General features: G+C 34.4%; 3 protein-coding genes across 5 annotated transcripts; 2 read left to right on the forward strand and 1 right to left on the reverse strand.

Moving 5' to 3' along the window:
* LOC133876488 (G-type lectin S-receptor-like serine/threonine-protein kinase At4g27290) lies at positions 1–9,151 on the forward strand. 2 transcript variants are annotated; one of them, XM_062314775.1, is made up of 9 exons: positions 1–565; positions 693–730; positions 2,265–3,685; positions 7,359–7,493; positions 7,671–7,828; positions 8,002–8,212; positions 8,296–8,533; positions 8,612–8,762; positions 8,954–9,151. In XM_062314775.1, the coding sequence occupies exons 3-9, from the start codon at positions 2,422–2,424 to the stop codon at positions 8,957–8,959; spliced, it is 2,163 nt and encodes a 720-aa protein (XP_062170759.1). In that variant the 5' UTR covers positions 1–565; positions 693–730; positions 2,265–2,421; the 3' UTR covers positions 8,960–9,151. The 2 variants fall into 2 exon arrangements, with proteins under 2 accessions (XP_062170759.1, XP_062170760.1); XM_062314776.1 differs by lacking the exons at positions 7,671–7,828; positions 8,002–8,212.
* A 3,264-nt stretch (positions 9,152–12,415) lies between these two features.
* On the forward strand, positions 12,416–13,884 carry LOC133876268 (G-type lectin S-receptor-like serine/threonine-protein kinase SD1-1). Its single transcript, XM_062314549.1, has 5 exons — positions 12,416–12,553; positions 12,627–12,837; positions 12,926–13,163; positions 13,242–13,324; positions 13,700–13,884. The coding sequence occupies exons 1-5, from the start codon at positions 12,416–12,418 to the stop codon at positions 13,882–13,884; spliced, it is 855 nt and encodes a 284-aa protein (XP_062170533.1).
* Positions 13,885–23,338: 9,454 nt separating this feature from the next.
* Positions 23,339–27,009, reverse strand: LOC133874552 (zinc finger BED domain-containing protein RICESLEEPER 1-like). Of its 2 annotated transcripts, XR_009901320.1 has the most exons (4): positions 26,800–27,009; positions 26,654–26,711; positions 23,619–25,696; positions 23,339–23,527 (listed from the first exon to the last, which is right to left on the reverse strand). XR_009901320.1 is itself a non-coding variant. In XM_062312402.1 (2 exons), exons 1-2 carry the CDS (start codon positions 24,330–24,332, stop codon positions 23,471–23,473), a joined length of 771 nt encoding a protein of 256 aa, XP_062168386.1. In that variant the 5' UTR covers positions 24,333–25,469; the 3' UTR covers positions 23,339–23,470. The 2 variants fall into 2 exon arrangements, 1 of the variants encoding a protein (XP_062168386.1); XM_062312402.1 differs by lacking the exons at positions 26,654–26,711; positions 26,800–27,009 and having other exon boundaries at positions 23,619–25,469.
* Positions 27,010–27,597: the final 588 nt, after the last annotated feature.

Raw genomic sequence — 27,597 nt, forward strand, 5'->3', positions numbered from 1 at the left:
CCAACGCCTCTCTCTACTGTTTTTTTTTTTTAACCCCTTTCACCTTTGAAAATTCAACTACAGTACACTCTGATTAGGTGTTAATCTCTGTTTTGGTTGTTGTCGTTGAGTTTCCCATGTTTTGGCTTGCTAGGTATTCTTCTCCTGCGAGGGAATCGCTGGTTTAGGAGTTTCTGTTGCTACTCTTTTTGGGGTTGCTGGATTGTTGTTTGAGTCTTCTTTCTTTGGCTTGGTTTTTTGTGGCCTGTTTTTTCGAGTTTTCCTGACTAGGGGTCTGTCCCTGAGAGGGTGTAATCTTGTGTTTGAGCTTTATAAAGTTTTTAGTTCAACCAAAAAAAAAAAAAAAAATCAACTACACTCTACCCATCTCCATGATCTCCTTTTTCCCCCCCTTTCCCCCACGAATGGCATCCCCATGATGGTCAATGGTGGTCGAATCGAAGTCAAGCTATGAAGAGTGCCGGCGACAGAGGCTGAAAGAGAACAAGAGGAGACTAGAGGAGCTGAATCTGGGGAACCCCAGCTCGCTGAAGCTCTCAAGGCCTCTAGCCCTCAGCCCTCTCCGGTGGGTTTGATTCTTTGATAACTCCCTCTGTTTGGTTTTTGTGTTTTGGAGTTCGATTGAAATGATGGATTCATTTTTTTTTTTTTTTTTTTTTTTTTTTTTTTTTTTTTTTTTTTTGTACGGGCAGGCGAAGCAGGTGAAACCGTTTGTTTTAGAAGATTTAAGGTGCTTCCTAGGTTGATTTCAGATTAAATTTTTGAGACTTTTTTTTTTTTTTTCAAGTCCCAAGTTGCTAATGGTGATTTGGACATTTTATAGTTTAATTTGTTGCAAAGAATAAAGTTTGATACCGTCTAATATTAATCTTTGCGAGTCTTATCATTAATTATATCTTGCATTTTGTATTATGTATTAGTTAGATAATTAAGCTTCTTCATAAATCATAATTTTTAGTTCTTTTATTTACTAGTAGCTGTACAAATTATGGATCATCTGCTCTCTAAGAGTCATTTTCTATGGACCATGTGCTTTTTCATTGTTGTTGTTGGGGGATCTTGTTAAGAAAAAGAGTCTACACTAGAAAGTTCATTTTTTTTTTACACTATAAATTGTGCTTAGTTTATTTTACTAGTACTTTATATTATAAATTATGCTTGGTTTATTTTACTAATACTTTATACTATTGTGTGATTGTGATATAATGAAAATTTGAAAATATAATTTTGAATCGAATGGGTATTTTGATGTAAAAAAATTATACAAGTTCGTCCCCCTTTACCTAAAATCTTGGTTCCGCCCCTGATATCACTCCATATCTTCCTTGTGTCACCGTAAAATTGATGTGGCTCTTAAAATTACTATTAAATTCATGATAGATCACTATTGAATTTTGATTTAATGATGATTTTAAAAGCCACATCACATCAATTTTGGGAGGATACAAGAGGGATATGGGTGATATGGTATTACTCGTGGCTGGTTGGCGACTGGTTTTAGGTTAAGAAATCAGTGAAAAATGGCAGAACATGGTGTGATTCATGAAGCTTGATTCTCTTGAAAAATATTTACCCCTTGATGAGTTGTTTAGAGTGGGCAACTAGGACTTTCGGAAAAAAAATTCCAAATAGTAGAGGAAATTTCTTGGGGGGGGGGGGGGGGGGGGGTGGGTTGACCCCTCTCGGCCCCCCCTCCCTCCACCCCTGCTCATATCAGTTATCACCTTTGATAAGTATTGGGAAACTTCAGCAGCAAGTTAAACGATAAAACTTCCTTTAACTCCCCTAAACTTTTATTACATTTACAGTTATTTTCTTAAATTTTAAAAACTTTCAATTCAGTGTATTCATCATTATTTATTTATTTTTGTTCAATTTCACCAATTCATTAAGATTTTCTGTTAAATCTTAACGTAGGAGTGTCAAAATTTCCAAATACCCATATCTTTTTTAAGAAAATAAAAAAGCAAAAAAATTGTAAAATTTAGGCGTTAGTCAGGATTTAACGAAATTTACAAAAATACTTACACTTGAATATTTGAATTATATATATATTTTAAAAAAAATATGTATTTTAAAAGTTTTGATCGAATATATTTAACAAAATATACTAACAAATAGATGAAATTAAAAAAAAAATTAAAAGATAAATACACCGAATAAAAGTTTTGAATGTGTGATATTTGTTGAGCCTCATAAGTCAAATTCTGTTTTTTTTAATCTTGTTCGGCTTTGAAGTCACGTTACATGGGCCCCTTTTGCAGATTAGGGGATGGGAGAACCAGACTGTTCCTGAGTTCAAACTTGTAGAAAAGGAAATACATTGGAAAAAAGAAAAAGTGAGAAAGAAAAAAAGCCGAGAAGAAGGTGGACTCCGAAAAAATAATGCGGTCTGTCGCTGCTTAAACCATTGGAAAATCAATGGAAACCTTTACCCATCTTTTTGTCTACTCTTTCTTCTTCTCCCTCTTAAGAACCTCCATTACACAAGACACTATTACTGCAAGTCAATCCATCAGAGACGGTGGCACTTTAGTTTCAGCTGGCGGATCATTTCAATTGGGATTCTTCAGCCCAGGTAATTCCAAAAGTCGATATGTGGGGATATGGTATGTGATATCTCCGGAGATAGTTGTCTGGGTAGCCAACAGAGATGCTCCGCTTAGCGATCACTCAAGTATTCTTAAGGTAACTGGTGACGGAGTTCTTGTGCTTCTTAATAGCACGAATGGTATTGTTTGGTCATCTAATACATCAAGAAGCCCCGAAAATCCAGTTGCGCAGCTCTTGGACACCGGGAATCTTGTTGTTAAAGATAGAAATGATGATAACAAAGACAACTTTTTGTGGCAGAGTTTTGATTATCCTTGTGACACACACCTACCGGAAATGAAGCTTGGATGGGATTTAGTAACTGGTCTAGATAGGTTTTTATCATCTTGGAAGAGCATGGATGATCCTGCTCAAGGTGAGTATTCAACACGCATAGATCCTCGTGGGCTTCCGCAAAGGGTTGTGATGAAGGGAGATTCAATAAAGACTAGAGCAGGGTCATGGAATGGCCTTGGTTTTACGGGTCATGCGTTAAGACCGAATCCAGTATATGAGTATGGATTCGTGCTGAATGAGAAAGAGGTCTATTACGAGTACAAACTTTTAAACAATTCTGTTTTCTCAAGATATGTGCTATACCCATCAGGCGTTGGACAACGATTTGTATGGATGGATCGGACACACAGTTGGGAGCCTTTAGATACATCGCAGGCAGATAGGTGCGAAAATTATGCCTTATGCGGTGGATATGCTACATGCAACATTAATAACTCACCTGTATGTGCATGCTTGGAAGGATTCTTACCCAAGTCTCCAAAACAGTGGGATTCAGTAGATTTGTCTGATGGGTGTGTTCGAAGGACTTCTTTGAAATGCGATGATGGAGATGGATTCTGGAAGCACAAGGGGGTGAAATTGCCTGACACATCTTCTTCCAGGTTCAACAAGAGCATGACCCTCAAGGAATGCGAAGGAATGTGTTTGAAAAATTGCTCCTGCACAGCATATGCAAGTTTAGATGTGAGGGGAGAAGGAAGCGGCTGCGTGCTGTGGTTTGGTAGCCTAGTTGATACAAGACAATTCTCTGAGGGTGGGCAAGAACTCTATATAAGGATGGCCATTTCCGAACTGGGTATGATTTCACTTCTATTTTTTTCTTGTTCTTTGGATTTTGCTGTTTTTTTTTTTTTTTTCTTCTTCTTCTTCAACGAATGGTGCAGATGGAAAGTGAAAATAAGCCCTATCTCTTTACGAAAAAATGCGGAATTTAAATAATTAATCACCACACAATTTGTTGGAACATTTTTCGGTAGACACATGCACATCACAAGAATGAACAATCAAAGCTTACCGGGAGTGTTCCGGTGGAGAATAATTCTGATGCTTAAGTTAGCAATTAGTAGATATGAGAAAGTATATTGTATGAAAATTCCAACCCTTTACTTGTGTCTAGAGCCATCATTTTATAGGCTTTTTGAGGTTGTGAGCTTGATGGCATGGATCCTGGGATATTGGGAGCAATATTCGGGATTCTTTGAGGCAATTATCTCCCAGTATTTCGGTTGTAGGGTGATGTTCCTCACAAAGTGGCTCGTGCCTAGCTTTAGAGGATTCAATTCTCTTCAACTTGGATAACCGTCCCTAGAGACGTGTGTTACCCACTAAACTATCTGTTTGACTGTGGGACATATGTTTGATGGTGGGCAATACATTTGGGTTTGGGCTTGGAGACTCAGTGGCGGCCTAGATCCCAACACAATCAATCACAAAATATTATGAAAGCAGTAAATTAATGAACACAAGTATTTAGTAACGAAGTGGAAACCTTTTGAAGAACTATTCAAAAGTAAAATCACTTCGGAATAATCAAACACGAGAAACTTATCCACTATATATAGAAGATTTAAGTGACAAGCAGGACATATTTTGTGACATCACACATTGCCTGGGTATGGGAATGAGTATGTGCTTATCTGTATATTCGTACTTTTCTTGACACAACGCGTTTTAAAGCCGTGATGGCCATGAACCTATCAGACCTCTTGGTAAGTCTAGTTCGAGAGAGTAAAAAACGGATAATATTGTGTCATTGGGGATGGGTTGTTACATGATTACAAAACCTTTGTCAGAGTAATGCTACACATCATCCCCTTATCCTCCTTTTGTCCTCCCAAATTTGATGTGGCTCTTAAAATCACAATTGAATTTATGATAGATTATTATTGAATTTTGATCCAATGGTGATTTTAAGAGCCACATCAATTTTGGGAGGATAAAAGGTGGACAAGAGGATGATGTGTAGCATTACTCTCTTTGTCATGAACACTTTATTTGTGCCAAACAAACAACCCTTTTCTTTCTACCACAATAGCTTCAAAACCTTTGAACAATTATTCTAACGAGCTTCCTCTTGCAATCCTAGAACTCTGGTAGCTGAAGGTTTTATATGAAAAACTTAGTTGTGTGGCTTAACAAAACTAACTCTAGAGAAGAAGCATGAATGCTCTAAAACCTAACCACCCTCTTGTAGCACATTGAATTGTGGTATCTTTTACCTTAGAAAATCACTACAAAAAAACAAAATTCAAAGTTGTTTTTTAAACGACGCAATTTTAGAAAAAAAAAATGACGCCAATTCCTTTACGTCATTTTGTATGTTGACCATCTTTTCAGTTTGGACATGACACCCAAGGTCGAGAAATTTTGTGTGTTCTTTTAGTTGCAAACGACGCCTAATTACGACGACGTAAGTTGATTAATGTCACTTGTTTACATTGACATATCTTTTTTTTACGTCGTTTATGCAAACAATGTAATTTGGTTACGTTATGTTGTTTGCTATTAAGAGACATAAACTATCATGTCATTTACTGTGTAAAAAGAATCGACACGAGTAATTTTTTTATTTTTTTTTTATTTTTTTTAAAAATAACAAAATTAGGCCAATCTTAGAGACCAATGGTGCAATTATCAAAAAAAAAAAAAAAAATGCCAAAGGTTGCTTCTTCTCACGCTCCTTCTGTTTCGTCGGCCGCTGGGTAGCTTGTTTTCCACAGTCAGATCAAAAACCAACGGTTGGGAAGAGTTAGGGTTCGAGGGTCTCGGCAGTCTCGCTCTTCATCTTCTCTAAATTCTCGCTCGATTTGGTGGAGGGGGTCACTGAAGAGTAGCACTGGAGCTCTATTGTCAGAGTGCAGGAATATCCCACTGCATAAATCATATCTCAATCAAACAGATTCAATATAAAAAAGAAATTAAAGCCAAATCCAAGACCGAAAATCCCACACCAATACCCAAAAATAGAATAGTCAAAACTAGGGGCAGAACTAGAATTTCTTGTGTGCGTTCCGGACTTACGTAAATAAATATAGTCTTTCAATCTATGTGCATGCACACATTTTTTTTTTTTTTTTTTTTTTTTTTTTTTTTTTTAAGGTAATGACATGTACACAAAAAAAAAAAAACAAAAAAAAAATCTTAAATTTAATTTTATACTAACTCAAGTCATAAATGTACATAAAAGTTACATGTTATAAGTAATAAATCAATTAGAGTGTAAGAGTGGAAATTGTTATGTGAGAAACAACAAGGATTAGAAGCAAAAAAATACCTAACTTTTTATTTAGTAAAAACTGTATCCGATAGTTTCGTATTAATGATTATATGTTATATTCACATCTAACTTGTGTGGTTGCACTAATGTTATATACAGTGCTCATTTTCAAATTGTTAGCCGCAGGTTCCAACCCTGACTACCTTCAAAGTCAGCTGAGCAAGGCTCGTTCGTACGAGCTGGGAACAGTCATATGATTTCCAACAGCAAAATTGTTGTTACAAATACTTAGATATGTGCAAGCATTTTATCTTCTTGAAACCAGTATGATTAATTGGAGTAGTTGCAAGCATATGTGCTTTAAAAATTTGAGCATGAATATTTCCTTACTGTTGAGAAGCTTTTTCATATGAAAGCAGGTTCCACCATTTAGAGTGAAAAAGAAAGAATTAAATGAAATTCTCTATGGGAAATCACAGGATACAAACAAATGGCATGCAATAGAAAATTAGAGGATTCTATAGTTATCTGCTTCCTTGGCTGCACTAATCGATCATCAACAACCACCATTTTTTAGACATTGTCCACTTACCAAGACTAACACTGACAGACAGAGATGGGACAACAATATCTGTTAGGATAATCTTCCACGGGCAAAAACAGGCTTATTATGGCCATGTTTGATAAATCACACTTTTTTTTTTCTTTTTTTGTTTGTTTTTTGAAATAGTGAACTTGAAAACATTTCACTTTTTATATCACTTACGATTATTTATTTTTATTTATTTTTCATTTTTTTTTTTATATAACATCATTACTTTTTAATAACATTTTTCATTTTTTCTTGCAAAAAATTCAAAATGTCTTTATACATACTAACCCATAACCCAAAGTTTACCAAACACACACACATACACATATATGTTTGTTATGACTTTTTACTAAATGTTTTATGAGGTCATGAAGGGGATAACGAACATTGATAGACATTATATAATATCTTTCAAAGTTTGCTTAATATGCAACAACATGCTAGACAATTTGTAATGCCAGGGAAACTAGGAATATTTGGTCGTTGTGATTGTGTTGAGCTCAAATTCTTTATCCACCTCATCTGTTACCCATTTTTCCCGTCCAGACTATGTACAAATAAAGTCTCTTTCTTTTCCTCGATCAGTTATCCTTGGCCGAAATGCATGTATAATATGATGAGTTATTCTCAAAGTCACATGACTCTATTTTGCTCTTTCAGGCCGGCTTGAGAAAAAGATGCACTCCAACAAGGAGAAACTAGTAGGAATTATAGTCGGCTCAACATTACTAGTCGTGGGAATGATAATAGTTGGATTGGTCTCATACATATGGAAGAAGAAACTCAGAAACCAAGGTAAATTTGTAAGAAATGGATTATGATTGTAACTGATTCATGATAGTCAGTTTATAGCTAAGAAGTTTAAATAAGTAGGTCTTTCATGGAAACATATTGGAGGGTAAGTAATTTGCTTTTTTCAAAAGAACTCCCCAAGATTTTTCATGCCCATGCATGCATCTTTCGTTATTTCAGAGATGACAAAAAGAAATCGAATGAAGTATTGTGACAATGAAGGTGGGAAAGAAGATATGGAGTTACCGATATATGATTTGGCAACCATAACAAATGCCACAGATAATTTTTCAAACAGAAACAAGCTAGGAGAAGGTGGCTTTGGACCTGTGTACAAGGTACATAATAACATAAGTAGTTGAGCTATATTTTATTATTCTCCAACTTATACATATAACATAAGTAGTTGAGCTATATTTTATTTTTCTCCAACTTATACATATAACATAAGTAGTTGAGCTATATATATTTCATTATTCTCCAACTTATATAGTGACTATTTGATTTTCAGGGTACATTGCCAGAAGGAAGAGATATAGCTGTGAAGAGGCTTTCAAATAATTCTAGACAAGGACTGAACGAGTTAAAAAATGAAGTGATTTTGATTGCTAAACTTCAACACCGTAATCTTGTGAAGATTCTTGGTTGTTGCATTCAAAAAAATGAAAACATGTTAATCTATGAATACATGCCCAACAAAAGCTTGGACTACTTTATTTTTGGTATGAACCTTGAGCATATTAATGTTTAGTCTTATCATCTTTCATGATGGAAGTTGTACTAACATGAATGTAAAATTGGACAGATCAAGCAAAGAGTAAATTACTTGACTGGCATAAGCGAATCAACATTATTAATGGTGTTGCTAAAGGGATTCTCTATCTTCATGAAGACTCTAGACTGAGAATTATCCATAGAGATCTCAAAGCTAGCAATATCCTTCTAGATAATAAAATGAATCCAAAAATTTCGGACTTTGGCCTGGCTAGATCTTTTGCGGGAGATCAAATTGATTCCGAGACCAATAGGATTATTGGAACATAGTAAGTATGCTTCAAATTCTTTTATAGGTTAAGTTTAACTGCTTTTAACTTCTTTTTCTTTGCAATGAAATTTTGCAGTGGTTATATGTCTCCCGAGTATGCGGTGCATGGACAATACTCAGTCAAATCTGATGTATTTAGCTTTGGTGTTTTAGTATTAGAGATAGTAAGTGGGAAGAAGAACAAGGGATTTTGCCACCCAGACCACCAACTTAATCTTCTTGGACATGTAAGCTTAAAGAGTGACAAATACTACTAATTTACTTTCTTTTTTTAGGAAAACTTCTTATTAACAATGCAGTTACTAACAGTACATAGCGTGACATGATGCCCATGTTATTTTGATGCTCTTTTAATATTCATTTTCCAATTTGAAGGCATGCATGTACCCACAAAAATTTTGGTTTTCATTTCTTTCAGGCATGAAAACTTTGGATCGAAGACAAAGCAATAGAATTTATGGATGAATTGGTTGGTGACTTGAGCACTCTATCTAATGTATTACGACATATTCATGTGGGTTTGTTATGTGTGCAACAAAGACCGGAAGATAGACCAAACATGTCATCCGTGATTCAAATGTTTAGCAATGAGAGTTTATTGCCTAAACCGAAACAACCGGGTTTCTTTACAGATTCACCTAAAGCAGATTCTTTTTCTAACAACCATGGAACTTGTTCAGCAAACGAAATGACCAGTACAATAATTGAAGCACGATAAATAACGTCACTTTAGAGCAAGTGCATGTATTGTTATGAATTTATGTAATCTTGATTTCAACATATTTAGCTGAACAAAAAACGTCTGGATGCTGCCATTCAAGCTACTGTATAATTTTGTAACCTTGATTTCAGCAGAATTCGGACAGAAGGGTCAAAAAGAGAAAAAGGTAAATAGCTTTGGCTTAGAGCAGGCTGCTTCTACTGTATTTATGTTAATATATTATTCAACGAGTGGATAGTGTTTATACACTGGAGTTAGGACTATACGAAAATGTATGTTTTTCTTTGACTAATTTCAAAATCAATACCTTCCATATATAATACATAATATAAATTTAGAACTAATTTGTCACCATAAATGCATTTAATGGTTTCAATTGAACGTTTTGATTAAGCATATTCTAAAACATGGTCTCCGGAACCCTCTTGGTGCATGCTTCAAACTTTTATTCCAATCATATTATGTAAGAAATCATGATTGAAGTTAAAAAAAGAAATTAAAAAAATAATACCAACAATCAAATACGAGAACACAAGAATTAATTTATTTAGTTTCCTTGATTTGAAGAATTTCATGGGTAATTAAAGACAATTATAAAGAAATTCACTAAAAAAAATAGGCCGGCCATGAGAATGTGGTGCTACTGCATGTTGTGGATATAATTACCACAAGCTTACTTGGTCACCCCATTACATGCCCACTACATGGCAATAAACAGACAATCACAATTTTGCCACATGGCAAGCATTCAAGGGATCTTCTCCAACGAGCCTTCTATTAAAAGAGATACACATTTCCAAGTAAGCACATTTTCCCTCACACTCTCTCCATTCGCTATGTCTCTCAAATGCCATATTGACTTAAGCATCAGAGGCTCCTCGATCTCTCCCAGACTGGTGTTTTTTGATGACTTTTTGTCTCTATTTTACAGGAGTATTGTCACCAATATATCCAACCGTCTGAAAATATGCTTTAACAATCTCACTCTCATTGGACACAACTCATAGTTTGACCAAGGCTGCTTTGTCACGAATTCTAAATAAAATCTAGATAGAAGAATGCCCTTTTTTTATTTAGGATTGTGTACTTGCTAGTTGCTAAGCAAGAGGACTAGCTTTATCAATGATATTCATCATTTTTCTCAACAAAAAAAAAATTAAAAACACTGACCGAACTATTTCTCGTAAATCTCTTGGAGTAATTCTATTTCATAGACCCTTCTCGGACTGGTATATGATTAAGATGGCGTGGCATTGTTAAAAGTCACTCAGCCACGCCAGCTCAATTAATTAAAAAAAAAAAAAAAATTGAAACAAATGAGAATTTCGATACTGCTCATTCTCATTTTGTCTCCTACTCTCAGCATAAAAGAAACTTAGCCCCAATTTTAGAATTGAAGTCGCCAATTTATTTTATTTTATTTATTTTAAATTGGTTCCGCTATGTCACTTTACATACGTAAGAAAATGTTGGAAACATTATAAACGATTAACAGCCACATACATAAGAAAATGTTGGAAAGTTCATCAACGATTAACGGCTACTCCAAAGTTGGACCACTTAAGAAGAAGGATATTTCCTAGCTCCACAAGTATCCCTGGCCTTCAGTCCAAGAAGTCGATCGCATAAATGGCGAAATTGTTTGTGGTCCCAATTGTTTATTCAATTATGTGTTTGAGTAGTGCTAGCTAGATGCCATACTTTATTCAATTATCATCTTATTTTATTGACGTGTCAGTGTTAATCAGTCTTTGATTTTTTTTTTTTTTAATTTTTAATAAGGGTTTATCCAATGAGAAGTATGCACTTGGGAGTGTGGAAATGAGAGTAAGAGTGTGTGTATCATTTCTTTTTCCCATCAATCCGGTAGAGTATTGCCACGTTAGGAAGTATCCACTTGGGAGTGTGGGAGTCAGAGTAAGAGTGTGTGTAACATGTGAATACTAACCTGTAGAATTTTATATGTGAGTGATTACAGTAACGTGATAATTATTTGACGCGTTACTGAAATATATAGTAATGTGTAAAATTTACTTTGTAACTCCTTTGTAACCTGAAAATTTTATGGGTTACTGGACAGTAACGTAAATATATACGGGTCACTACACACTAACGTGGTAAATTTACAGGTAATTCCAGAGTAACGTGAAAATTAATCCGTTAGTTAATATATGACCTAATAACATGATATTGTTCACGTTACTCAATATATAGTAACGGGCATATATATATCACGTTACAATTACAGTAACGTGTAGTTTTATCACGCTACTGTATTTGCTACAAAATTGAATATTTATATACATATAAACCTCCCTAATTAACCATATATATACTATGTATGTTTTGTAATGGAGATATCTCTAAGCAGGTTGTTTGTTGGCACTTTATTACCTATTGCAAATGCAACAATCTGTCTCTTTTAAATAACCACATGCAAGGGGTTTGTAGACCAAAACACAAAAAAGGAAGTACAATAAATTTTTTATTACTTTCCTTATAACATATTACAAAACAAATAAGCTTCATGTTCACATCGTACATGTCATCATCATCTTCTACATAGTCCCCGGAATTCCATCTGGACCGTCTTGCCACCAAAGAAATATTTGGCGTTATTCTATTATGGCATGTTTGTACATGGCAGTAAGATTCTTGACTCCTAGCTATGAGATTGTTGATCCACATGGCTCGTATATGACATTTTATTCTTCTACGACATTTTTTATTTTATTTTTGAGTCTCTTAGTTTGCAAAAAAGTAAAGAAGACAAAATTTACAAGCCTTGATGCTTTAATTGACCCCCTGAATCTATTTTGCTCTTTCAGGTCGGCTTGAGAAAAAGAGGCACTCCAACAAGGAGAAACTAGTAGGAATTATAGTTGGCTCAACATTACTATATAGTCGTGGGAATGATAATAGTTGGATTGGTCTCATACATATGGAAGAAGAAACTCAGAAACCAAGGTAAATTTGTAAGAAATGGATTATGATAGTATCTGATTCATGATAGTAAGTTTATAGCTAAGAAGTTTAAATAAGTATGTCTTTCTTGGAAACATATTGGAGGGTAAGTAATTATTATTAGTTCTTACACTCTCCAAGATTTTTCATGCCCATGCATCCCTTGTTATTTCAGAAATGACAAAAAGAAATCAAATGAAGGATTGTGACAATGAAAGTGTGAAAGAAGATATGGAGTTACCAGTATTTGATTTGGCAGCCATAACAAATGCCACAGATAATTTTTCAAACAGCAACAAGCTGGGAGAAGGTGGCTTTGGACCTGTGTACAAGGTACATAATGACATAAGTAGTTAAGCTATATTTTATTATTTTCCAACTTATATACTGACTATTTTATTTTCAGGGTACATTGTCAGAAGGGAGAGATATAGCTGTGAAGATGCTTTCAAATAATTCTACACAAGGACTGAACGAGTTAAAAAATGAAGTTATTTTGATTGCTAAACTTCAACACCGTAATCTTGTGAAGATTCTTGGTTGTTGCATTCAAGAAAATGAAAACATGTTAATCTATGAATACATGCCCAACAAAAGCTTGGATTGCTTTATTTTTGGTTTGAACCTTGATCGTATTCATATTTAGTCTTATCATCTTTCAATTCATGATTGGAGTTGTACTAACACGAATGTAAAATTGGACAAATCAAGCAAATAGTAAATTACTAGACTGGCATAAGCGCATCAACATTATTAATGGTGTTGCTAAAGGGCTTCTTTATCTTCATGAAGACTCTAGACTGAGAATTATCCATAGAGATCTCAAAGCTAACAATATCCTTCTAGATAACAATATGAATCCAAAAATTTCGGACTTTAGCCTGGTTAGATCTTTTTGGGGAGATCAAATTGATTCCGAGACCAATAGGATTATTGGAACATAGTAAGTATGCTTCAAATTCTTTTATAGGTTAAGTTTAACTGTTTTTAACTTCTTTTTCTTTGCAATAAAATTTTGTGGTGGTTATATGTCTCCTGAGTATGCGATGCATGGACAGTACTCAGTCAAATCTGATGTATTTAGCTTTGGAGTTTTAGTATTAGAGATAGTGAGTAGGAAGAAAAACAAAAGATTTTGCCACCCAGACCACCAACTTAATCTTCTTGGACATGTAAGCTTAAAGAGTGACAGATACTACTAATTTACTTTTTTCTTTTTAGGGAAACCTCTTATTAACAATGCAGTTACTATAGTACAAAGCATGACATGATGCCCATGTTATTTTGATGCTCTTTTAATAATCATTGGCCAATTTGAAGGCATACAGTTCGACCCACAAAATTTTGATTTTCATTTCTTTCAGGCATGGAAACTTTGGATTGAAGAGAGACCAATAGAATTTATGGATGACTTGGTTGGTGACTTGTGCACTCTATCTAATGTATTACGACACATACATGTGGGTCTGTTATGTGTGCAACAAAGACCGGAAGATAGACCAAACATGTCATCTGTGATTCAAATGTTTAGTAGTGAGAGCTTATTGCCTAAGCCGAAACAACCGGGTTTCTTTACAGATTCACCTAAAGCAGATTCTTCTTCTAGCAAGCATGGAACTTGTTCAGGAAACGAAATGACCACTACAATAATTGAAGCACGATAAATAACGTCACTTGAGAGCAATTGTATTGTTATGAATTTATGTAATCTTGATTTCAACATATTTAGCTGAACAAAAAAGGTCTGGAAGCTGCCATTCTACTGTATAATTTTGTAACCTTGATCAGTTCAGCAGAATCCGGACAGAAGGGTCAAAAAAGAGAAGAAGGTAAATAGATTTGCATTTGAACGTTTTGATTGATTAAGCATATTCAAAAACATGGTCTCTGGAACCCTCTTGGTGTTTCAAACTTTTATTCCAATCATGTTATGTAAGAAATCATGATTGAAGTTAAAAAAAAAAATGAAAAAAAAAAACATAAAAAAAAAAAAAACATATCAACAATCAACAATCAAATACGAGAACACAAGAATCTATTTAATTAGTTTCCTTGATTTGAAAAATTTAATGGGTAAGACAATTATAAGGAAATTCACTAACAAAAAATAGGTCGGCCATGAAAATGTAGTGCTACTGTTGTGGATATAATTACCACAAGCTCACTTAGTCACCCCACAACATGGCAATAAACAGTCACAATTTCACGACATGGCAAGCATTCATGGGATTTTCTTTAATGAGCCTTCTATTAAAAGAGACGCATTCTGATCGAGGTATGCACATTTTCTCTTACTTTCTCCATTCAGTTATGTCTCTCAATGGCCATATTGGCTTAAGCATCAGAGGCTCCTCAATCTCCCCCGGGTGTGCATTTGATGACTTTTTGTCTCAATTTTATGGGAGTATTTTCACCGATCCAACCGTTTAAAAATATGCTTTAACAATCTCACTCTCGTAGGACACAACACTGACCGAACAATTTCTCATAAATCTCTTGGAGTAATTCTATTTCATAGACCATTTTAGGACTGGTATACGACTAAAATGACGTGGCATTGTTAAAGTCACCCAACCACCTCAGCTCAATTAAAAAAAGAAAAAAAGAAAAATTGAAACAAAAGAGGATTTCGAAGCCGCTCATTCGCATTTTGTCTCATATTCCCAGCGTAAAAAAACTTTGCCCCAATTTTAGAATTGAAGTTGTTAATTTTTTTTTATTTTATTTTAATTGCTTCCGCTACGTTACTTTACATACGTAAGAAAATGTTGGAAACATCATAAACGATTAACAGCCACATACGTAAGAAAATGTTGGAAAGTTCATCAACGATTAACAGCCACTCCAAAGTTGGACCACTTAAGAAGAAGAAGAAGAAGAAGAAGAAGGATGTTTCCTTCACGAGGATCCTTGGCCTTCAGTCCAAGAAGCCGCATAAATGGCGAAATTGTTTGTGGTCCCAATTATTAGCTGAACTCATATTTAATTACGACGTGAAAGATGGGGAAGTCATACAGGCTATATATCTTTACAAGTTCACATCACAATTATTAAATCCGTATTTGGCTTTCCAAAAAAACAATGGAAATTATTAAAAACCATTCGTTTTTTCGAAAAAATAACTTTGTGAAAATATTGTTTATTCAATTATGTGTTTGAGTAGTGCTAGATGCCATACTTTATTCAATCTTCATCTTATTTTATTGACGTGTCAGTGTTAATCAGTCCTTAATTTTTATTTGTATTTTTTAATAAGGGTTTATCCCATGAGAAGTATGCACTTGAGAGTATGGTAGTGGGAGTGGGAGTGGGAGGGGGAGTAAGAGTATGTGTATCATTTATTTTTTCCATCAATCCGGTAGAGTAATGCCACGTTAGGAAGTATGCACTTCAGAGTGTGGGAGTCGGAGTAAGAGTGTGTGTAGCATTTCTTTTTCCCATCAATCCGGTAGACAGGGGTGGAACTACTCTTTGGCTTGGGGGAGGCTTTCCCCCCCCCAAAAAAAAATTAAAGTTTTACCCCTTATTTTTGTTATTTTCTTAGTTTTGGCCCTCCCAAAGTTTTTTTTTTATCAATTTGGCTCTCCCCCCAAAGTCTAAAACCTGGCTCCGCCCCTGCCGGTAGAGTAATGCTATACATACAATATTACTATTCCACTATGTTGATGTAGTACGGTCAATCCACCATTAGATATATATTTTTCTTAATCAATGGTTGATCTAAAGGTGAATTGACTGTGCTATTTGTCACCACAATGAGTTGGTGGTGAAATAGTAGAGTAATGCTAGAAACCAAATTTTTATCATTTTTTTTTCATTCAAAATTCAATGATGATTTTAAGAGCCACATTAATTTGGGAGGATAAAAAGATAGTTCCTACCGTTACTCAAAATAGTAATATAGTATATAACATTGGGAATAACTTCTATAAGGTCTTGCCAAACCAAGTCCTTTTGTGCCCGGCTTTCAATAAGAAGTTAACACGTTGGCATGGAATAAGAAAATCAAATTAGAAACTGATATAATGAATTAGAGTGCACCAAATTAATATGATGTGCACCTTTAAAGATGAAAATCCCTGTCAATAATAGGGCAATATAACGAACAATACAATGCTAGTGATGAGGGATTTCTAAAGTCCTAAACCTTTCAAACCTGAAAGACATTCATCAATTATAACTTTCCTATGGCCAGTGTGAAAAAAGTTCCAACGAAAGTTAGGCTAAGAAGGAAAAAAGATGAGCCTCATATCAGTTATCACCTTTGATAAGTATTGGGAAACTTAAGCAGCAGCAAGTTAAACAATAAAACTATAGGAGAAAGTTTATTTAACTCCCTTCAATTTTCATCACATTTGCAATTATCTTTATAAACTTCAAAAGCTCAATTTAATTAGTGTATTCATAATTATTGTTTATTTTCAATTCCACTTATTCGTTAAGATTTTTTGTTAAATCCCAACATATGAGTGTCAAAATTTCTAAATACCTCTATTTTTTTAAAGAAAAAAAAAAAAGAAGAGAAAGAGAAAAAATTGTAAGGATTTAAACATTAATTAGGATTTAATGAAATTTACAAAAATACCCTTACCTAATTCTTTGAATTATATATATATATATATATATATATATATTAGTCTTACCAAAACATGCATCAATAAAACTCAATACGGCTAACACGTACTAATCAGGCTTGATGTGTCCCATTGGAATGAATGGTCATGAGGCAATTGGCTGTGTTCCAAACACGATTTTAAGTGAAGTGACTTTCAACGTACTTCTGTATGCAGATCGAACATGCATTAATTTTCAGGGACCCTTCCAGAGAAAACAAATGCATGCAATATGAACCCGCGAACTGCTTAAATCGGTTCAACCGTTCTTTTCAAATCTTAGAGTACTCCTCAGCTTTTCAAATATTGGTGAAGGAATTAAGGTTTTAAATAGGTCAATTTGTTATTTTATCGGTAAAATTAACGATTTGCTGTCTATGTGTCTCATTTGATATGTCAATATTTATGTTTGGACCACCTCATTAATACGTAAAAAAAAAAATACAAAAATTCGCGAAAAGCTTAACCTTTGGAAACATAATATTGTCTATCTTCACTGCTGTTGCGCGGCCGGCTGAGGGTTCATTTCTTGGGTTTCCAGTTAACAACCCCAATTCCACTCGCATAACCCACGGAAAGTACAACAAATAGCAACGGCATGCTAACAAGAAGCCCAGCAAAATCCACACCTTTCAACGATCCATAATCCGGCCCTTCCTTCACCAATATATATACAATAATATATATAGATCGATTTGAGATGACTATTTTTATTTTTAATTAGTTTAAGCTTTTTTAGCGTAATTGAGTGATATTTATGATATATTTGTCCGATACTTGCATCAAATTTGGTATTAGATTTGAGATGTGACTACTTCCGTCCATGTTAGGAACCTCTCACAGTCAACAAGGAGAAAAGAAAAGCAAAAGAAGAAATGGTCTTAAGTACATTTTGGCGTATTAGACCATATGTTCAATTAATCTTCGTCTTAGTCGTATTAATTTGCAAAACGGTTGCTTTCTAATCCCTCTCAGATTTGCAACAAGATCCTTTCAACTTCAACTAGAGAGGAAATATCATTTTGTATAACTAACTGGCTCCTGGCCTTTTCGGTTCCTCTCAACTAGAGAGTATATATCCACATACTTACAAGGAAAGTTGTCCTTCGTTTGCTGGTAAATTATTAGATTCTTTGAAGTAAATTACCTTCTTCATAATACGTTGCGGAAAAAGCTAGTAAACACATTTAGTTAATGCTGGAAAAGGTACTTTTGCAATTACACAAATTTTCTATAAACAGTTTTTAGAAAATTTGAGTCCTCCTTCTATAAACATTTAGTTAATGCTAAAAAAAGTTGCTACAAGTTCAAGGTAGCCATCATGGGGTCGTCAGATGTTCATGGTGGACACCATAGGCTAGGGTTGCTGAAAATTTAGGACAGCCAACGTGGGATTGCCGTAGTTCTTGGAGGTGGCCACTGCGGGGGCTGCAGAAAGTTTATGGTAGCCACCGGAAGTTCAAAGTGAAAACTATGGGGCCGTTCCATGCGGGGCCGTTGAAAGTTCATGGTGGCCACCATGGGGCCTCTTGATGTTTTTGGTAGCAACAACAAGGCCATTGGAAGTTCATGCATGACAGCTACAACAAGGCCATTGAAAGTTCACAGTAGTCACTACGAGGTCACTAGACATTGTTAGCGACCATCGTGGGGCCGCCAAAAGTTCGTGGTTAATTAATTATTTTTTGAGAAATGTTTTGTGAAAAATATTTTGGTTTTTGCGAAGAAAAGTGTGTTATTGGTTGGAGGCATATCTAAAAATCAATTTGGATATATGAGAAGAGTTTGAGCATTTGAGATGCGAAAGCTTTGGAATTTTTTTTCAAACAGACCCAAAATACTCTTAAAAACACAAAAGCAGTTTCCACCTATTAATGAACACATTGTTTTTTGATAAGCAAAAAGGTAAAAATAAAAATAAAATAGAGGAGCATAATAGTTAGTAATTTAGGCTCGGTTTGGTAAACTTATGCAAACCTATTTTCACTTCTCAAACAATGAAAATTGTTCTCAAAATTGGTTAACCAAACAGATTTTCAAATGTGGCCCCCACTACTAAAATATTTTCAAAACAAACTACCAAAGTCAAAACCCTTCTTAAAAAAAATAGGGTTAAAATATTTTTTTAGTACTTGTGATTTTCCTCGTTATCAAATAGTTATCTCGGTTTGTATAAATGTTACAAATGGGACATATGGAGATCTTATAATCATGGTTGGTACTTCTGTAAAAAAACTTAATGGCTTGTCGCATCAAACCTATGAGCGAGTGCCACGTGTTCCATATGGCACATTAGAACGTATTATTTTAAAATAAAAAATAAAGTACAAAAAAAATAAAAAACAGTTGATAGAAATTACCCCCTTTGGCCGGCTAGAGGGAGTGGTTTCGTCCACCCTCATTTAGATAGTTGTGAGTGGCCGAACTACCTCCAATAGTCATGGGGTGGTATCCTATACATAAAGAAGGAAAATTGATCCACGGTCGGTGGTGGCACCGCGATCGTAGTGGCAACACTATTTCTAATCTGAACTCTAATTTATGTTCCATCTTGACCAAGTTGTTTCCCATTTTCCATTGGTCAACATTGTCGTTGTATATAAGCGAGAATGTAAGGATTAAATTTCATATGGGATAATAATAACAAGAATAAGTGGTTAATATGATATTGTTGGGTCCAAACTTAATTGTAGACTTAAAATTTTGGATTGGATGATATAGAAACATGTTATCAAGACTTACCCTTAAATCCCCTTCCTCGTTATTACTTAAAAAAGAAAAAAGAAAAAAGACTTACCCTTGAAAGATGGAAGTCTTTTATAAACGTAGTTTCTTTAGCCCAAAAAAGTGCACAATCTGGACGGTATCCAAGACACTGATAATGGCCTCAGTGGGCTAGCCCAGTTAAAGATCCAGCGGGAACATTCAATATTTGAAGGTAATGCAATTGCTGATTGGTCATCTAACACCAAAAATGTCCTCCTTTTGGGGCCTTCTGATTTCTCTCTGGGCAGAGTTGGTCAATCTGTGATATGTAATTGTTGGAAATGGAGGAATATATACTATCCATTTTACGAATTTTTTTTTCTTAGACGTGTCAATATTGATTTCATCTACGCCTAATTTTTTGCTGCTGAAGTTTTGGCAATGAGATATCTACATTTGGACTGCTAAAAGCCTCAGTTTTTGGGGTGAAGAAAAGTGTAATTTGAACCACACGCGCTAAACCGATGATTAAGAATCAAAGACATGTCACTAACTGATGTATATGTAAGTTATTTTGATTGCCAAAATTCAACACTATAATGTCGTGAAGCTTCTTGGTTGTTGCATTCAAGAAAATGAAAACATGTTATTCTATAAATACGTGCCCAACAAAAGCTTGGACTCATTTATTTTTGGTTTGAACCTTGACCTTGACTTGATTCAAAACATTCAAGTTTAGTCTTATTCTCTTTCATTAATGAAATTGTTTATTGAGAATTTAACTAGGTATGTACTAACATGAATACGAAATTGGACAAATCAAGCAAAGAGTGAATTACTAGATTGGCATAAGCGCATCAACATTATTCGTGGTGTTGCTAAATGGCTTTTTTTTATCTTCATGAAGACACTAGACTGAGAATTATTGATGCAGGAGAAAATCAGGAATAACATTTGAAGATTATTTCTTAAATAAGATCAGCCCGAGAATGAAAATAATCGTACAAAATATTTGAATATTATGTTTAGAATAATATATTTTACTTTCTGTACAAGATTTTTACTTTGTCTCACAGTTTACGGTTATGTTTTGTACTTTTATTGATTTATTTTTCTTCAAATATTCTGCTTGGAGAATATTCAAACTTTGCCTGTATAAAGGTATGTATGTATTATTTTGCAATCAAGTTTTGAAGTGTCAATTAAATTTCAAGTATTTTAGAGTTATTTTTTTGTTTGCTTATTTGAGGCAATTAGTGGCTATCTCTTTCCTATTTGTTATTTTCTCTTTTTTCTCTTTTTTTTTTAAAATTTTTTTTTTAAAAATTTTTTATCTTCAATTCATAATTTCTGCTACTATAATACGTTATCAGAACAATCTTAGTAATGTCCTGTGTCAGTTGGTATTAAAGCTTAAGCGTAGGCATGTATACGAGCCGAGCTCGGGCGAGTAGTGGTTGCCCAAGCTCGGCTCGTTGAGAACATTTATGAGCTCGAGCTCGGCTCGAACTCGTGACGGGTATTAGATATGGAGCTCGACTCGGCTCGCCAAGAGTAAAACCATGTCCAGGCTCGAGCTCGAGCTTGGTTTTTTGACGAGCCGAGTGTCTTATCGGGCACTCGGCTCGCCCGGCTCGCAAGTAAAACGGCCTCTCAGCCTCTTTTCCTTATTTCACCATCTTCTTCTTATTTTCTTCTTCTCTGCAACACGGCCTCTTAGCCTCGATCTGCATTTTCCGTTCGGTAGCTCCCTCTTGATTCTTCACTCTCGAGTGCGTGAGAGACGAAGAGAGGAAGAAAAGGGAAAGGGGAAGTCCGGCATATGAGAGACAGAGAGGAGAGGAGATCGAGGGAGACAACTTAGAGAAGATATGGCATTAGGTGTGAGGAAGAAAGAAAGAAGAGAAGGAAGTTGGACAGCCAGGACAGGTGAAGACGTGAAGACTGTGAACTTGTGAAGTGTTCAACCCTTGGACAGTGTGTGCGACGTGCGTCAGAAGACTAGTGTAGAAGTAGAAGCTGGACACCTGGCGTGGTCCGCGTGGATAAGGAGCTGGAGCCTGGACGTGATAATGAGAAGTGGAGAACAGCTAAGCAAACTCAAAGTTTGCTGTAAAATTTTTAAAAGCATATCTCGGAAAGAGACGCGTATTTTTCATTGTAGCTAAGGAGACCTTATCCTTTTGTTCCAACGGTTAGCATCAACCGCTTAAAAAGAAGAGCTTGAAAAAAATCTTGGACTGCCTCTGCTAAATCTCTCTCTCTCTGGGCCTTCTTTTTTACTTTTGACCTTTTGTGACCAATTAACAATGCCAAGTAGTAGAAAGTTTTTTTCGAAAACAAAAAAAAAAAAATAATAATAATAATAGAAAAATAAAAAGGTTTTTGGAGGCGATCGAGCCCTTGAACAATGGGGTGTGCTTACATTATACTATAATATTTATTGGAAAGAGTTGAATAATATTATTGTAATTAGGTTGAGTTATTTGAAGGAATGAAAGGGTCATTTTTGCAATCTAATGCCATATCTGTGCAATCTGGCTCTTCTTTTTTGCAAGGTTTCTTGTTTTCTTTGTTCTTTTTTCTGTTATCCCTCTCGTCCTTGGGTTTTTTTTTTTTTTTTTTTTTTTTTTTCTGTGCAATCTGGCTCTTCTTTTTTGCAAGGTTTCTTGTTTTCTTTGTTCTTTTTTCTGTTATCCCTCTTTTTTTTTTTTCTTTTCTGTGCAATCTGACTCTTCTTTTTTGCAAGGTTTCTTCAATAATGAATTGACATCTGATTTTTATCCGAAAGTACTAGTTTGTTCAAGATTCAAGATAATTATACAAAAACAAATTAAACAATCACAAATTAAATCAAATCTCAATTTTTTTGCTTCATACCCCCTTACTAGTAAATTTACTCCTTGACCAAGGAGGCATTCCTTAAACTAGGATTTTCCTAAACTCTTGTGTCTCTGCAGTAATTGCTACACATTCATCCATAGTAGAATACTAGAATCCATGACATCCATTCTTAAAGATAGTCCCCTCTTGGTGGCTTAAAAAACAATCAATCACCACTATGTAAGAAATTTTTCATGTCTCTTTTTCTCATAATAGAAGAAATTAATAAGATATTTCCAATACATGACAGGAAATTAGGTTCATGAAATTTCCTTAAATAAAATGCAGATTTTAGAATAGGATTAAAAAAACAAGTCATATCATGCTCAAAAACAACTATTGAACCTTTCCTCATCAAAAATGGCCAATGTATCTTAAGAAACCAAGCATCCTTATTTAGTTGCAGTTGAATAATGTCCTCAATAAAATTTTCTCAAGTTGAAAAATAATGATGTAAAACATCTATAAACCTGCACACACTAAAAAAAAAAAAAAATTATTTAAATTTTTATTCCCTTGCATTATTTAGTCAAGTAAAAAATCTTTCACTTGAAAAAAAATGTCAAGGGAAATTTTATAAAAATGCAAAATTCAATTTGCCATAATCATTAAATAGGAATTGAGAAAGTCATACATTACCTCAAGTCCTCAAGTCTTCATGTCTTCTCCAAATTTGTATTGTCCAACAAAATTCCTCAAACAAAATATTCAATAATATTAAAACAGATAAACTTACTTAGTTCAAAATCAAATTGCTATTGTAACTTTGGTAACACAATCTTCACTTCAAATTCCTCCTAAAGTTCACAAAATATTAATAAAAAATATTTAGAACTTTGTAAATGCAAAAAAAAAAAAAAAAAATAAAAAAAATCATAATCATTAAATATTAAATAGGAAGTCTTAATTACCTCAATCTAAAGTCTTCATGTCTTCAACTCTTCATGACTTCAAAAAAAGTAGAATCCCACAAGTGTCACAACTAAAATATGCAATTATATTACAACACTTAGTCACTTATATAGCAAAAAACAAAGAAAGCAAACTGCTACAGAATTGCTGGTAAGACAATCTCCACTTTCTCCTCCTCCTCATCCTCCTCCACCTAAGGTTAAAAAATATAAAATAAGAAATATTTAGAACCTTATAAATGCAAAGGACAATAACAATTATAATTACACCAAAATAAAACTTACATTGTGCTTCCTTTTAATCCCATGTAATGCTCTGACCCAATCAGCCCCACACAATAACATTTGTACAGTTTCTGTAGATAACTTAGATCTGTGAGGATCAATGACCCTCCCACCGGCACTAAATGTAGACTCTGAAGTCACAGTGGTGATTGGTATTGACAATATATCCCTTGCCATTATAGACAAAATCCGATACTTAAGGGTATTTGCCTTCCACCAATCCAAAGCATTAAATTCCACACCCTTTTCAACAATGAGAACATTCTCCTCCAAATAGGATTGTAAATCAGATTTTATCGGCTGCTGCAATGTATCAACATTTCTGACGAATGAGTCATAAAGGTCCCTACCACTTGTTAGAACATTCTTCTTCCCAACCACGTTAATTGAACTGCTTGAAAAGGATTCAATAGCATTGATTTGTAAATTCTGCTCAGCAACACTTGAATTATATTCTTGGACATACTCAACATATAACTCATTCAGAACTGAAAGGATACGATCAACATTCGCAGTAGCTTCCAACTCTTGATAGATTATAGGGAAACAAAATCGTATCATCGTCATCTTATTCCTTGGGTCCAACACAGCAGCAATAGACATCAATAAGTTGCACTCTCCCCAATATTTCTGAAACTTGGTACTCATTTTATATGCCATTGCTTTAATATACTCATTCTCATCTTTGCACTTTGTAGCCAAGACCTCTTTCATCCTCCAGACTTCAGGGAGGAATAAATTAGCAGTAGGGTAGTCACTCCCTGAGACAATATTAGTTACTTGGTTGAAGACCCCTAATAACTGACATACATTTTCAACTTTATCCTAATCCTCATCTGATGGCAACCAAATGAAACCAGAATCAATGTATGAATACATTGGAAAGACCCCCTTGAACTCAAGTGCTGCTGCCAACATCATATATGTACTATTCCACCGTGTAGCTACATCCAAAAATAATTTCTTAGAGGTCAATTGCAATTGCTTGGCAATTTCACTGAATTTTACCAACCTTCCCTCTGATGCCACCAAGTATTTTATTCCATTCCTAACACAATCAACAATCGAAGAAATCTCACCTAGACCATCTTGAACCAATAAATTGGTTATATGTGCAACACATCGAACATGAAATAATTTTCCACCAGCAAGAAGGGCTTTTCTCATGTTAAAAACATCTTTCAATACTCTAACTGCTACGTCATTTGATCTTGCATTATCAACAGTAATTGAACAAATCTTATTCTCAATCCCCCATTCTTGAAAACATTTTTGTAGTGCATCAGCAATAAGAAAACCGGTGTGTGGTGGTGGCACATTACAAAAGTTCAACACACGCCTATTTAGATGCCAATCAGAATCAATGAAGTGACATGTGACAACCATATAAGAAATTTGCTGACTCGACGTCCACATATCAGTCGTTATGTTAACTTTGTGCACACGTGTTAACATACTTTTCAATTTTCTTTTCTCAATCTCATAAGTGGCAAAGCAATCCTTCTTTGCTGTAGCCCGAGATATTTTTACCCAATGTGGAGACAAAGTCTTGGCAAACTTGTTAAAAAATCGATGTTCCACAATATTAAAAGGGTATTCATGATATAAAATCATATGAGAACAAACTTCTCTTGCCTTCTTTTCATCATAAATAAAATTTGTTACGCTCCCTACACCATCAACCTCCGTAGCTTCAAGAGACAAAACCTTTTGCTTTTTTTTCTTATTGGCACCAATGTACGATAAACAAGTTTTCAAATGTCTACACATCGTACTAGTACAACTTGATTTTGATATAGTGAATGCCCTCTTACACCAATTGCATTGATGTTTTTTCACACCTTTTATTTCCACCTCAGTAAAATTTTTCCAAACTATAGAAGTCTTCCTCCTTGGCTTTCTTTGATAAGCATGCTTTAAAGAATCTCCTTCAGTTTGAACATCAATAGAATCGATATCTTGATCCTCAATATTTTTTGTGGAACTAACACTACCAGCATTGCTAATTTCATTTTCTAGAGAATTTTCATTTTCATACCACTCTACCGGATCAGTGTTGTTCAAATCCCCCTCCATGCCTTTTAAGAAATTATAATAGGTAGTTTGTATTATTACAAAAGAACATAAATCAGAAACTATAATACAATGCTTATTAACTAACACAAATTCAGTAAACAAAAACATTGTGCAGGAACAGAACTTATGGTGTTTTTTTGAAGGTTAGTTTCCATGGTTATATGTTGTCAATGTTGGTGAAGGTATCCATGAATAGTATCCTTAAATTGAATATTAAAATTGTAGAATTACAGCCTTACAGGGTTAGAAAACTCAGCCAACCAAATAAATATATTAGAAAAAGAAAAATACAGCAGAAATACATTCCAACTAAACAAGTACAAACATCATCAATCTTGCCAAACATTTTCCACATATTTCTTCTCTATCTTGCCTTACATTTTCTGACTCCAATATTACAAAACTTTGTTATATACGATGAGATATATTCTTCCAAGGCATGTATATTATCGAGAAGTGGTGGTTGCACATGGGTCGAGCATTATGCGTTGTTGGGTGATTAAAATATTAAATTAAAAATAAATATATTAAACATCATGTTTCATAAGCTTTATTCTTCATTATAAACAACTAATTAAATTAATGCATTTTATATATATAAGATAATACATCAAACATGACGACTATATATGGTGATGCTAATAAAGCTAATAATGCATTCTGGTAATTGTTACCCAAACTTCCAACTCTGCCAGCAAAGAAGATATGGGCACCCCACATGTGACCTATCCATGAGACATGCAAATAATTGGGCTAAAACCTAATCGCCTAATCTTAGAAGGGATTATAATCTGTTTAGTTAAAAAAAAAAAATAGTATGATAAATTATTATACATAAGAAATCTGTTTAGTTACTATCATACCTAAAATTAGTAAAATATCATCTAAAAAATAAACAAATAAACAATCCAGTAAAAAAAAAAAATAGTGCACTCGAATTTTAAGTAGTCGGTACTCACTGCTCAGTGTGCTCTATGCCGATGCGTGTTTGTAGATTGCAGATGGAAATAACTTCTCCTGAAAGATGAAAAGAAAAGTAACTACTAATTAAAAGAAAAACTATAAGTGATAAGAATCTGAAGTAGTAGAAAGTTAGAAAAATAACTGGCTTGTTTGAAGTTGAAGTTGAAGAGGATAAAAAGCTTGAGCCCTTCTTCCGGAATCAAGAGAGGATGAAAAGTTTGACATATAAACTCTGCTTTTTTCTTTGTTCTTGCCATCATAGCGTGTGAGAAGAATAAAATATTCACAGAAATTTCAGAAAATAAGGGATTTGGCGGCGATATGAAATGGCTGATGATGGAACGTTTCTTTTGGTTGCAAATCAACGAAGAGTCGAAAACAATTTGGAACTCTAAAGGAATTATAAACTTGAAGCCTTGACAGCCCTTAGATGAAACAGATGAAAAAAATCTAAGGGCTTGGATTAAATGCAAGCCAAACATGTAGTTGAAGAATAAATTCAAAGCATTTAAAATTTGAACAACCGGAAGTTCAGAAGAATTAATGAGTTTTCTGCATTAAATGACATTGAATGCAATTGATGATTTTGAACATTGAAAAATAAAAGAAAATGCGAAACAAAAAAAAGAAAGTTAATCTGCTAGTCTGCGATTTTTGTTCTAGTCCAATGAACAAATAATTATCTACACACTAATGTAGCATGAGCTTATACTGAATATTTTTTTGACCGTTAAAAATAATTATCAACTCTTGGGTTGTATTTAGACCGTCGGATCATATCTATGAGAGTGATCTCATGGCTATTTCACACACCATATAATTTTACACTCACATATTGCATTACAGCTGTTTTCCACATTTTCTCTTGTGAATGGCTACGATTTACGCATATATGATCCTACGGTCTAAAAGAGAAACTAAGCTTTATTGCTCCTCGTTA

Source organism: Alnus glutinosa, chromosome 8 (genome assembly GCF_958979055.1).
Source record: "Alnus glutinosa chromosome 8, dhAlnGlut1.1, whole genome shotgun sequence".
Lineage (NCBI taxonomy): Eukaryota > Viridiplantae > Streptophyta > Magnoliopsida > Fagales > Betulaceae > Alnus > Alnus glutinosa.

Excerpts from the sequence above, each read along its gene's own strand:
- LOC133874552 (XM_062312402.1), bottom strand. The coding sequence starts at position 24,332 with ATGAAAGAGGTCTTGGCTACAAAGTGCAAAGATGAGAATGAGTATATT. Across the intron at positions 23,528-23,618 it reads GGATTAAAAGGAAGCACAAT|GTGGAGGAGGATGAGGAGGA; the intron begins GTAAGTTTTATT and ends TTTTAACCTTAG.
- LOC133876488 (XM_062314775.1), top strand. The coding sequence starts at position 2,422 with ATGGAAACCTTTACCCATCTTTTTGTCTACTCTTTCTTCTTCTCCCTC. Across the intron at positions 3,686-7,358 it reads GATGGCCATTTCCGAACTGG|GCCGGCTTGAGAAAAAGATG; the intron begins GTATGATTTCAC and ends TTGCTCTTTCAG. Across the intron at positions 8,213-8,295 it reads CTTGGACTACTTTATTTTTG|ATCAAGCAAAGAGTAAATTA; the intron begins GTATGAACCTTG and ends AAAATTGGACAG.
- LOC133876268 (XM_062314549.1), top strand. The coding sequence starts at position 12,416 with ATGAAGGATTGTGACAATGAAAGTGTGAAAGAAGATATGGAGTTACCA. Across the intron at positions 12,554-12,626 it reads GCTTTGGACCTGTGTACAAG|GGTACATTGTCAGAAGGGAG; the intron begins GTACATAATGAC and ends TTTTATTTTCAG. Across the intron at positions 13,164-13,241 it reads AATAGGATTATTGGAACATA|TGGTTATATGTCTCCTGAGT; the intron begins GTAAGTATGCTT and ends AAAATTTTGTGG.